This window comes from Engraulis encrasicolus, chromosome 22 (genome assembly GCF_034702125.1).
Source record: "Engraulis encrasicolus isolate BLACKSEA-1 chromosome 22, IST_EnEncr_1.0, whole genome shotgun sequence".
Classification (NCBI taxonomy): domain Eukaryota; kingdom Metazoa; phylum Chordata; class Actinopteri; order Clupeiformes; family Engraulidae; genus Engraulis; species Engraulis encrasicolus.
Window position 1 is genome coordinate 40,359,737 of NC_085878.1, and position 12,500 is coordinate 40,372,236.

The 12,500-nt window shown below is 43.0% G+C and overlaps 3 protein-coding genes across 4 annotated transcripts in view; 2 read left to right on the forward strand and 1 right to left on the reverse strand.

Moving 5' to 3' along the window:
* tk2 (thymidine kinase 2) overlaps window positions 1-1,420 on the reverse strand; it is a 10,157-nt gene extending 8,737 nt beyond the window's left edge. Inside the window, exons 1-3 of one of the 2 annotated variants that reach the window (XM_063188815.1) lie at window positions 1,180-1,420; window positions 654-691; window positions 298-372 (exon numbers count right to left, since the gene is read on the reverse strand). In XM_063188815.1, coding sequence (XP_063044885.1) covers window positions 298-372; window positions 654-691; window positions 1,180-1,351 — 285 coding nt within the window. In that variant the 5' untranslated portion in view covers window positions 1,352-1,420. Of the gene's footprint in view, window positions 1-297; window positions 373-653; window positions 767-1,179 lie in introns of both variants that reach the window. The other variant, XM_063188816.1, reaches the window with a different exon arrangement.
* A 1,930-nt stretch (window positions 1,421-3,350) lies between these two features.
* Window positions 3,351-9,525, forward strand: LOC134438284 (chemokine-like factor). Its single transcript, XM_063187809.1, has 4 exons — window positions 3,351-3,579; window positions 5,056-5,211; window positions 5,459-5,554; window positions 8,377-9,525. The coding sequence occupies exons 1-4, from the start codon at window positions 3,484-3,486 to the stop codon at window positions 8,461-8,463; spliced, it is 435 nt and encodes a 144-aa protein (XP_063043879.1). The 5' UTR covers window positions 3,351-3,483; the 3' UTR covers window positions 8,464-9,525.
* A 1,388-nt stretch (window positions 9,526-10,913) lies between these two features.
* Window positions 10,914-12,500, forward strand: part of cmtm3 (CKLF-like MARVEL transmembrane domain containing 3) — a 17,606-nt gene continuing 16,019 nt past the window's right edge. The window contains exon 1 of the mRNA XM_063187808.1: window positions 10,914-11,327. Within this exon, the coding sequence (XP_063043878.1) occupies window positions 11,214-11,327 (114 nt within the window). The 5' untranslated portion in view covers window positions 10,914-11,213. The remainder of the gene's footprint in view (window positions 11,328-12,500) is intronic.

The following is a 12,500-nucleotide window of genomic DNA, read 5'->3' on the forward strand; positions in this document are numbered from 1 at the left end:
ATAAAAACTAAAGAAAAACTAAGATGAAAGATTTTCAGTCCATCAGAATCACAATGTGGACTGCTTTCATGGAGGTACAAGCCATCTCAGTCCCAGAGAACAATATATTGAAGCGGTTCAATAAGTTGTACGCAGGCTACTTTACTTTGTTGTGTCAAAGTGGCATTTCTTTAATGTTGTCCCATGAAAAGATATACTTACAAATCTGCAGAAATGTGAGGGGTGAACGCACTTCTGTGACACACTGTAATTAACCCTACTATAATGAAATTATATCCATACAGATCTTCTGCGTACCTCTATGTCACTTGTTTTGCTGAAGTACTCCAAGCATGTCGTTTTCCCACTGGCAATGTTACCTTCAATGCAAATCTGAAAAGGACAACATTACAACACAATCAAGTGAATTATGCCACTCGACTTACAGTTCAGTCACCTGCATTTCATTGTATGTCATTGTGTTTTTGGACATGGACAACTCAACGTAGCTTCGTAAACTTCCAAAAATGCACGAATCAATCAGTAGTTCATTCGTTATGAAACAGTGAAATGCATAACTTCATACCACGTCATGCATAACTGCACTCAGGGTGAGAATTAGGGGTAATGGTTAGTATAAAAGCACACCATCCATAAAAACACAAAATCCTTACCACTGACGCCCTCTCCTCTCCATTGCGCACCAGCTTCCCTTGAGAAGGAGACAACATTATCAGACAATCCGTTTCCCTGGCTCAGATCAGCTTCAGTCAGACTCAGCGGCAGGCTATGGCGAAGGGGTACACAGGAGCAGAGAGGTAGGACAGGGATAAGCATGGGCAAAGGCAAAGCGCGATGCTAATCAACTGAATGACGTTGCCCGTCCCATTCGTTGTCGAGTCGAGTGACGTTTGCATTATACCGTTTCGGCACAAAAACATCGTTAGACAGAGTAGACTGCAAACAAAGATCACACCAATAGAGGAAGGAGAAGAGAAGAAAAGCATCCTCGGGCTAAACCGCGAACTGCCGTTGAAGCAGGTGGAATCAAGGTAGGCAGCAGTGAAAGCAGGCACTTGATACATAGTTGCAAATGTGGAGGCTATGATGGCAACAATGAATCGACTCGACGTTTTGCAACAAGATTACTTTGTGGCAACAGTAGCGAAGAGTGCTTTGAGAGAGAGAGGCTACACTTACTTGACACAAACTTGGTGCAGTTTCCATGGAATCTTGCAATGGTTGATGTCACAGTTTGGCGTAAAGGACAGGCTTTGCTGTGAGCAGTCAAGTTTATGCTTACACCAAAAGAGGTGTAGGCTCGTGCTGAACTCCTCCACAGTCCTTTGATAGATTTTAACGTTATCCACATCGCGAGGCTCTCTCCGCCATCTGACAGACTCGCATGGATAGTTAAAGGGCTGTCACGTGGTGTTGTACTTCCGAGCAGAGAGAGTTTATGGGTAATACGAGAGAGGAATCTCGCTACTTTTTCCGGGTGGTACTGTCCACTAAGTGGCGCCATCCAGACAGCGCAGAGGAGCGCCAAGGAGCGCAGAGGCTGTTGAAATGAATGGGGTTGCATGGAGCTCAACCACGATGCTGCCATTGCTTTGGGAGAGAATTGGTATCATCGTTTCATTTTATTTTTCCAAAAGGCAGGATAGATTATCCTTTCAAACAGCAGTTAGTTTGAATGTTTAAACTTGCTGGATCTTTGTAAAATACGTCTTTATTGTCAATATGACGTCACGAGTGGCTTCACACACTGCGTTTAGATTGGTCGGCCGGCTGCATTGCTGTGATCACGACGACCGTAAAGCAATTTTGTTAGCAAGATGCTAGCGGAGCCTGACTCATAAATGCCAACGCTGTAGGAAATCAGAAGGACATAATTCCCAGGTTATTGTACATTTCATTGAAATTCACATTGGTTTCTCAGAACTTACAGTAATATTGTCAAGTTTCAGCAGACAGCGAGCACAATTGTCAGTTATTAGCGCCAGCCTTATGAGCTCTGCTGTCTCGACAGCGCTCCCTAGGTGAACTGCAGGCACGGGTTTGAGGGCGAGATTCAACACTGTATGTAAACCCACTGTGTTCCGAGTGAGGTTCTTCTCCGTGCACTACGGCGTCCTATTCGGGTCATAATCGTCCTTTTTTATCATAACACACACTGATGGTCATTTCTGTAGGCAATAATTTTCTTTTTATGTGAATATATATAGGCTATTTGTCCATCTGTTTGTTATTAAAAACATATAATGTGTTTTGAGCTTGTTTTTTTTGCTGTTTGTCTGTTGATTCATTCATTTCATTTTTGTTTGCTTGTCTTTGTCTTGTCTACATCAGTAGGCCTATGTCATGTTTGAAAAACTGCACATACGTGTGAGTGCGTGTCTGTGACTGTGTGTATGCTGTGAATGAACGTATCAGAGAAAGAATTGTTAATTCATGTATGAGTAGGTTAACCTAGTTCAAAAAAAAGGGGGGGGGGACAACAATTGCAGAAGTGTGACAAGATGTGATATTGAAAAATGTTGTATCTGCTGTATCAGGTAGATCCTAAATCCCATTGTTCCATGGAGATGTATTGCACATATCTCTGAGATGCAGCATCAAATTAACTATAGCCTACCCAGGGCTCCTCTGAGCTTGAAAAAACAGCCCAAGCAGCCCCTCACACAGCCCCCTGCTTTTCTATTTAGCTCAGTTCACTGTCTCTATTAGACCATTTCTGTGTAGCAACTACACTTCACCCCTCCCCCACCCCATGGCACAAGCACCTGCACTAGACTGCACTATCTTGGGCACTTTATAGGGCACTAAACCACTACACCCCACCTCACCTATCTCACCCCCTGGAATAGATGCTTTGTAGCCTACTACTGTGCATTTGCATCTTTATTATAACTGAACTGAGGGACTCCTAGCACAGGCAATAATTTGTACTATTTTGGCTTTTTTATGTCTTCAGAACTGAAGGACTCCTAACTCAGGACAATAACCTAGAACTTTTAAGATACAGGTTTTTTTTTCTTTTTTGTGAGTGTGTGGGTATGCGACATGATACCCTACCAGGACCTTTTGTGTGTGTGCGTGCGTGCGTGCGTGCGTGCGTGCGTGTGTGTGTGTGTGTGTGTGTGTGTGTGAGAGAGAGAGAGAGAGAGAGAGAGAGAGAGAGAGAGAGAGAGAGAGGGAGAGAGAGTAGGTGAGTGTGTGTGTGAGAGAGAGAGGGAAGGGGAGGGGGTACAATTTGGTTATGTCCTCAAATGACTTGTTGAAATGTGCAGTTCTTCCACAGACATGAATCATCATTGTCACATATAGCCTTTTCCTGAAGCAAAGGCAGGCGGGGTTGACGTCAGGAAGTCAGCTGCAGTGTAGTGTTGCCCACAGTGTGGTTGAGTGAGCTTGAGTGTCATCTCATCTCTTCCTTGCAGAATAAACTCCTCTACAGTGCAACACCCATAGAGGAGAGGAGAGCAGAGGAGAGGAGAGGAGATGGCAGCCAAGGAGGAGTCCAGCAACACGGCCCCCCTGGAGCTCAACAAGCCCTTCCTCACCTCCGTCCGAGGGGTCCTGAAGCTTGCTGAAATCGTAAGTCTGCATTGGCTTATTATTATGGAGAGAGGAAAAGAACCAGAAACTGAGAACACAGCAGTTCCTCTTTTCATCATTCTTTTTTTCCAATATGTTTTATATTAGAGGTAGTTCTTCTTACAGTAGGCTATGTGCACAACAAGCAAAAGTGCATGTTCGACCATAGTCAGTTGTTGTATATGTTTGATTAGAAGCAGATTAGAAGTGAGGGGAAACGAGAAATTGTGTAAATCGTTTGAGCACTTTGGCTTTTGCAAGTGCCGGTCTGTGTGTGTTTTGAGTGTTGGGGCATTGGTATTGTCAGTCACATCAAGATATCCACTGAATAAGACATTTACAGTACAATGGAACGTACTGTGGGAAATGTCAAAATGTTAGTTAAAGATTTTTTCATCAAATGGAATAGCCTGATGTAAGGTACTCTGTCACCTCGTGCTGTAATGTTTGTGTTAACATTCATGCACAGAGTGAGTGATGTGCTCTGTTCACGTACATGTATATGAAAAGATGACTGTGAGAATGTGACGAGGGTGAATGTGACATTCGAGGGAGATTGTGGTGAGATAAACCCCCAAGAGGATGTTGAAAAACCCCATTCTAACCTGACCTAACCTTAGCCCTCTAACCCTGAACTGAAACTACATGGTTACACCATCTTGTTTTACAGGATTCAGTTTATTCTTTATGACATCAGATCAGCCTCTCATTTTTCAAGTTCAAATTATTTCAATGTAAAAGTTGGTTTTTCAGTGTTGTTTTTGCTTTTGTTTACTGTATTTTTGGTAACCCTTAAGAATAACTACCCACAAAAGCTTTATAAACACGTTTCATGCCTTCTGGTTTTTGGAGGGGAAACTGTGCTGAGACTGTGCTGTGTCTGCTGTGTTAACATAGTATTTCTTGCCCATTTATAAACCTTTGTAAACATTTAGTTGATAATTTCTTCATTATTCATTAAGTGTTTATAAAGTGTTTATAGTTAGTTATTCTAAACAAGTGGTACTGTGTTTTCTGTTTCCTTCTTCCTCTTTGCAATATCGTCACTATGGAAATGCATGGTGTGCCAATCTCTTCGATTGCATAAAGCTCTTTCCGTTACCCTTTTTTTCAACTGTTGTTGTAGCATGTCAGGATCACATGAAAAGATCAAAAAGAAGAAGAAGAAAAGTCAGCTATGTTATCAACCCATCATCACTGTTGCCCCTGTTACTGTATAGGTTTACTGCTACCACAGTATTCCCATGACCAAGTTATAATGTTTTACTAATCACACCTGTGTAATGCCATAGTGATATAATACTATGGCAATAAAGGCTTTTCAAGTTTCCACTCATGCACCATCCTACATAGGCCTACTTCCGCCAAGAGACTTGGCTCCACACTGAAATGGTAGTATTATGGGATGGGACCAGGCTAGGAACTATGTGCCTTATGTGTGTAGTGTTTACTACCCTTGTGGTTGTTTGTTTTCAGGTGGGAGCGTTTGTGGCTTTCCTGTGCTACGCCGTTGCCTCTAGGCCACCGTATGTTGTTGCCACGGTGATGGAACTCCTACTGACCTGTGCTCTCCTGCTACTCTACCTCTTCAAACTCGACAAGAGATTCACCTTCTTCGTCTGGCCTGTTGTGGTGAGGCGGAGTGTGTGTGTGTGTGTGTGTGTGTGTGTGTGTGTGTGTGTGTGTGTGTGTGTGTGTGTGTGTGTGTGTGTGTGTGTGTGTGCGTGCGCGTGTGTGCGTGCGTGCGTGTGTGTGTGTGTGTGCGCGTGTGCATGCGTTCATAGACACATGTAGTATACTTGGAAATGTACAAATGTCTTCACATTTTAACTTTCTAAGATTTTGATTTGATTTGTTTTGTTTGCTCCTGTCTGCGCAGGACATGCTGAACTCCATCTGTGCAGTGGCCTTCATGGTCATTCTCAGCATAGTTGCTCTGGCTACGAACTCACTCAAGGCTACCATTGCTGGGGCTGTGAGTATCAGACATACATACATACATACATATCAAATCAATCAATCAATCAAAAATATTTATATAGCACATTATCATACATACATGCCATTCAATGTGCTTAAGAATAGAGAAAAAAAACTATATTGTGCTATATATAGTGTGTAATGAACTAATTATCACCAAAGGCAGATGAGAATAAAGCTGTTTTTAACTTCCCTTTAAACAAGATACTGTTGGGGCAGTTCTAATTTGGACAGGGAGGTTCCAGCATTTTGCAGCATACACACACACACACACACACACACACACACACACACACACACACACACACACACACACACACACACACACACACACACACACACACACACACACACACGTACCATGTACTTTACATGATCAACACGGTGGTTTTGAGTACCAAGAAAAGCGCTATATAAAAACGATCCATTATTATTAACACACAACCTGCTCAACACGCACTCAAAACGGACACCCCACTCGATCACACATCAAGACAGACAATTAGACATGCTAATCCACATGCACAACACCTACAGTCAGACCATAACTCAGGGGTGTCAAACTCAAATTGGCCTAGGGCCAAAATCAAAATCTGGAGCGAAGTCACGGGCCAAACTCAATAGAATTTTTTTTACAAAAATGGACTGAAATTGCTCATGTTTAAACAGATTCCCAACATAGTTCAAATGTGCCTGCACATATTCTGTTGCATTTGAGTGTGAGTTGTTTCAATGGCCTGGGCCCACTCATATTCTTGTGATATACGCATTTTCATGTTCAAATCTTAATACTACTGGTGTATGTGGGCCAACTGTAATGCACATTTGAAATGATCTCGCGGGCCAAATAAAATGGCTCCGCGGGCCAAATTTGGCCCCCAGGCCTGAGTTTGACATCCCTGACATAAGTGCTCAGCAGTAATGAGTACACCCCTGTTGCAAAGTAACATTTTGAACAATATATTAATAAGCTGGGCTGCTCGATTATGAGAAAAATCAATATCACTATAATTTCAGTCAATATTGATATCACGATTTCTTTAGACGATATTTCTTTTAGACAAATAATTTTGCTAAACAATTCACAATCTTACCTCCATTCAACTGTGTGAGTGGAGGGCCATAGAGAAACACACAGTGGTGTTCTGCATGAGTGTTGGGTATCAAGTCGGCTCTGTGCTTGCAATTCCTCAAGTGGAATGGAATGTATTGCGCTTATTGTAACATACCTTTTGGCAATATAGACATATGACAAAAAATATTGTTTCAACTCGATATTATGAACTTTGAAATTGTTTGACAGCAATATCGATATCACAATATAAATTCGATATATTGCACAGCCCTACAATAAGCATTAAAGATATTTTTGAAATGTGCATAGAGTAGACTAAGTTTAATGCAACTTCTGTTGAGCTTAAAACAGAAAAGTTTTATAATATAAAAGTAAGGTTAATAATATAATTGAATTGTCTTTTTCTCAATTTGTGTGAAAACGGATGTCCAGATGTGCATACACTCCTATTTTTAAACCTCCATAGAGAGGATCATGATCTGCTTCAGTAGTCACATGTTGACACGCATGTTTCTTTTGGTGAAATTCAACTTCCTAATATTGACGGCAGTCATGCAGCCGCGAACCTTGTGAGTCCCACAACAAGCCACAACCATGCTTGACTTTCAACGTGAGACACTTTTCTTTGTATTTCTCACTTGGTTACCACCACATATGCTTGACACCATCAGTTACACACACAAAGGATATGGATTGCTGATGACATCAAGATAAGCAAATTTGCTTTAGATGGTGTCAAGGCAGGGGTGGGGAACCTACTGTATATCTCAAGGGCCATTTGCGGCCCTTGAAGCCGTTTTATCCGGCCCCCTACATGATTTTAATGTTTAATGCAGCTTCACATAAAATATGACATATTTTGTAAAGGGGTCTTAGAAATTCAATTTGCAATACAATTAAGCTATATTCAGGGGACCTAGAGAAGGTGGGGTCTGTTGTAAAGGTGGCTGCCTTCAATATAGGCCTAAAGTGCAGGGGGAAATCCTGGTTTGTGTTCATAGTACGGCCCTTGGAGGACTTTTACGGCCCTTGGAGCAATTTGAAGTGGCCCTTCGAATGAAAAAGGTTCCCCACCCCTGTGTCAAGCAATGTGTGTTGGTAAATACAGAGACTTCTCCGCCACTTCAACAGAGTGTCTAGGCCTAGCTATCTCATTTCTATCTCTCCTTGATCTCTTGATCTGAGAAAACATGGATCCTTGCCCACCTTGCCATGGTTACAGTGACGAGAAGGGGCTGTAGCGCCCCCGTTAGGCTGCAATAGAAGGCACAGCCTACTGTAATGCCGAAACTGCCAGATGCTGCCCCCTACTGGTGAGAAACCAAACGTGCTTTGGTGCAGCAGGCCACCTGGACATGTGAAAGCCCAACTGGGAAACTCCAACGCCCATTGTCATTGTGACACAGCACTCCACAGCACACAAGTGTTCACTGCACACTGCGCAAAACGAAATTGCATTTATGCCTCACCTCTGCAAGGGGGCAGCCCCAGATGAGTTTAATTCTGTGATCACCGATTAGCCTATTGCTCTGAAATTCAGATGTTAGCTATACTGTATGTGCCATCAGTACCATTTTGGTCATCATATACCTCTGTGTGTGTGCGTGCGTGTTTGTGTGTGTGCCTGTGTGTGTGTATGTCTGTGTGTGCATCTGTGTGCGTGTGTGTGTGGGCGTGTGCGCACGTGTGCATGTGCGTGTGTGTGTGTGTGTGTGTGTGGGCGTGTCTCTGTGTGTTTTCAGATCGTGGGCTTCATATGTGCAGTTCTGTGGGGGGTGGATGGATTCCTGCTCTTCAAGAAGATCTCCTTTAACTTCAGGAGTACATGAGATGACATTCCAGGATTATCGAAGTTCAGCAAGTAACGTCATGGTGTGGAGAAAGTTACATATCAAAGTAACTGTCCCTACAGAAATTCCCATGCTCTTTTGCGGATTTGTTACGATAGAAAGGAAAGCATGGATGGAAACCCTGGCGGAAGTCTTCACCTGAATTTGGGATGCCATGTCAATCACAAAGTGGCAAGAGTGGAGAAGATTTATTATCAGACAAACAGACGCTTGTAGTTACAGGGCCCTACTGTGGCGCATATGGTAGGGCACACGTTTGCTGTGCGGCCGACTCGGGTTCGATTAGTTACATATACACCATTTAAAAACCAGCTTTTCATCAAGCTTTAGATATAATAATAATAATAATAATAATAAATTTTATTTTTGAGCGCCTTTCAAGATACCCAAGGACACTTTACAATCAAAACAAATACATAACAGTAGGGAAAGTAAAACAAAGCTTCAGTGAATTAACAATAGGAGAGTAATTAAAATGAAAAAATAAAATAGAAATAAAAGTACAATAAAGATAAATGTTTTCAAGTAAGAAAAGAAGTAGAATGCATTTGAAAATAAAATAAAATGAGGGGGAAAAAAATAATATGTAAAATTAAAAATAAACTGATGATTAAAATAAAGTGGAAGTGCCTGTCAATGAAGTGGAAAAGCAGAAATGAAAAGGTGTGTCTTCAGCTTGGATTTAAAAGTAGATAGTGTGGAACACTGACGAAGAGACAGTGGGAGTGAATTCCAAAGTTTGGGGCCAACAACACCAAATGCCCTGCCGCCCATGGTGCGCAGGTGTGTGGAGGGAACTGCAAGGATATAGGCCCTATTTAAAATACTTTAGATCGATCTCCCCCACGAGAAAATGAATTGGTTCCCTGGCTATATTCCAGGCTAGGGTCACTTTGTGCTCTGTGAATGATAACATGTTCATGTTACTTTTTTGGTTTCATTTGGTAAGATGTTCATCCCAAATCCTTAGCCTGGTGAAACACACCAGAGGGGTCAAAAGTAAACACATTTCATTACATCGCTTTTACACCATTTACTCCATTGCACCTAATGAGATAGACTGCGTTGTTACTCACTTATTACGCACACACACACACACACACACACACACACACACACACACACACACACACGCACACGCACATGCACACTCACACAATGAATTTGAGTCCTCCCTCTCCCCCAGCATGGCCACACAAAAAAATAGTAAACTACAAACAGCAACCGGGTCAAATACGTGCAACATGAAATTGTCCTTCTGAGCAAACGGATAGCCTACTTTTGCTTACTGTAACTGTAAAAAACGTGATTTTCAATTTTTTTTCAAGTGAATGCACGACAGCCAAGCCAAAAAAATTACTGGAAAAAAAAATCATGTTTTTTGCAGTAACAGTAAGCAAAAGTATTCATTGCACTGAAGGACAATTTCATGTTGTACATCTTTGACTCAACCGCACTGCACACTGGATACTGTATTGTGTTTGATCAATTTATGAACCCTCTTATATGTATTCTGCTTCATAATAACATAGGGGCCTTGAGACTATCACCATATCCTGAAGTCCCACCCTGCAGCATAACCCTCCCAATTGTCTTGTTGTGAAATGTTTATAGTGGGCTATGAGAGTAATGCTCCACAATTACAGACCACACTAGGTGCCCTGTGCTGTGTTGTCTTCCCCTGTCTCTTCAGTATTATCTCCAGACCTTTTTTGTCTTGCTGTGAAATGTTTAGAGTAGGAGTGGGGAACGTGTGTCTCGGGGGCCATTTACGGTGGCTGTCTTATCTGGCCCCCGATATGACTTTAATGTTTGGAGATTCACATGAAATATGACATATTTTGTAAAGGAATCTTAGAAATTATATTTACAGTACAATTAAGTTCTATTCAGTGGACTTCAAGAAGGTGGGGTCTTTTGTAAAGGTGGCTGCCTTTAATATAGGCCTAAAGTGCAGGGGGAAATGCTGATTTTTGTTCATCATACGGCTCATGGAGGACTTTTACGGCCCCTGGTTTAGATACTGAGGAGGTGGGCCACATGTGGCCCCCGGGCCTCCAGTTGCCCATCCCTGGTTTAGATAGTGGGCTATGAGAGTAATGTCTTGTGAACTGTTTAGCTAGTGGGCTATGGGAGTAATGCTCCACAATTAAAGACCACTGAGTGCCCTGTGCTGTGTTGTCTTCCCCTGTCTCTTTATTATTATCTCCAGACATCATTAGTTAGCCGCCTGCGCCTGCCTGCCTGCCCCGCTGATGACACCAAACCCCTCCACACACACACACACACACACACACACCAAAACCCTGCCTGGGGGAACTACTCGCCCACATTCACACACATACACACACACACACACACACACACACACACACACACACGCACACACGCACACACACACACACACACCAAAACCCCGCCTGGGGGGAACTACTCGCCCACATTCTTTTTAAACTTAACACTGTCCAGATTTGCAGAATGCAGATGTTGCTCTTTTGTGATATTTTCGTTTCCGCGGTAGCCTACCATTATTTCCGTTTCCACTTTAGGGGGTAGGGGAGAGAGACACGCACACATAGTACATACACACACGTCGCGAGTTCATCTGTGTGCGAGTTTTTTTCCCCCCTCTCCACTCCCTCCATAGTCCGCTGTCAACTCAGCTGCAGGAGAGGAGTGAGACTTTTTTCCATTGGAGTGGGGCAGTTGTATGCATCAGCGGCAGCGCAATGGGGGACATCGAAGCCCCGGGATCCACCGGATCACGGCATGCAATATTCTCCATTCTTCCCAGCAAAGAGTTTGTTACATCTCGGAAAGGAACTCTTCTCATCGGCGAAGTGGTAATAGCATTCATACATGACTTTCACTCAGTAGACTTTGTCCGTGCCCGACATGTGGTAGGATAGCCTAGACACTCCTTCTCTGAAATAAGTTGATGCGTAAAATTAAAAGTTGGGAAGATAGTTGAGAAAGTTGTGTTAGGTATCTGTTTGATCTTCAGTGAATATGAATGAATGGCTGGTCCTGTGTCTTCGCTATCTGGGTCAATCACACGATTCTCATTCGTTTTAAATGGAGGGGTTTCGATATGCAGTGGGGCGCGTGGTGAGATGCAGCAGTGGTCTCTTTCTTTGGATGACATATTTGTTTATAGTATAATGGGTATAGTTTGTGTTTCATTTTGTATTCCGAAAAACACTGAATCTACAAAGAGGGAAAGAGAAAGTTTCCTGTGTGTTGTGCTTCAAGGCCATGGTGGGCACGATCCCCTGTTCTACGATTACGTTGAAAGTTTGTGAAGATAGCATCAATATTTTTTTTTTAGGTTAATCACAGATGCTGACGCTACTATTACTACAGCCCACCCCCTGATACAGGAAATGGTGTGTGGTGGGTGTGTCGAGAAGTGATGTAACTGGAGGGGGAAAGAAAAATCATAAATCAGCATTTTCCGTTACAAAAATACCGATCGATTTCCTCGACGACTCTAAAACTACTCCCATCATCTCCGTTGCAGTGAGTGATGGGTGTTGCTGCCGCTATGTCCTGGTCATGTGAGTGAGTGTGCGTTGAGTTGTTGTTGTTGTTGTTGTTGCGTGTCAGCACAGCACAGTCAGCCCCCAAAACCAAACCACTGGCGAGAGGTATTCCATTTTGACCCATTAACCTAGTACGGTCAAAAAGATCCATCCCGAGCCGACCAGAGGAGTGGAGGAACAATAGCGCCTCTTTTTACGCAGTCACCCTCTGGAGAGAGCAGGGGATTTCAGCAGCAGCAACACACACACACACACACACACACACACACACACACACACACACACACACACACACACACACACACACACACACACACACACACACTTGACTTATGACACTCCAGGCAACATCGTTGGGAGTGGAGTGGAGTGGAGCAGTTCCTACACTACCCGTGATGTCTGCGACAGCCTGGGATATATCCTGGGATATAACCGCCTTCTCCGGTTGCAGTGTAGTTGCTTCCAGCTGCCAGA

Coding starts and splice junctions, on each gene's coding strand:
- LOC134438284 (XM_063187809.1), top strand. CDS start 3,484: ATGGCAGCCAAGGAGGAGTCCAGCAACACGGCCCCCCTGGAGCTCAAC. Junction 5,212..5,458: donor TCTTCGTCTGGCCTGTTGTG/GTGAGGCGGAGT, acceptor CTGTCTGCGCAG/GACATGCTGAACTCCATCTG. Junction 5,555..8,376: donor AGGCTACCATTGCTGGGGCT/GTGAGTATCAGA, acceptor GTGTGTTTTCAG/ATCGTGGGCTTCATATGTGC.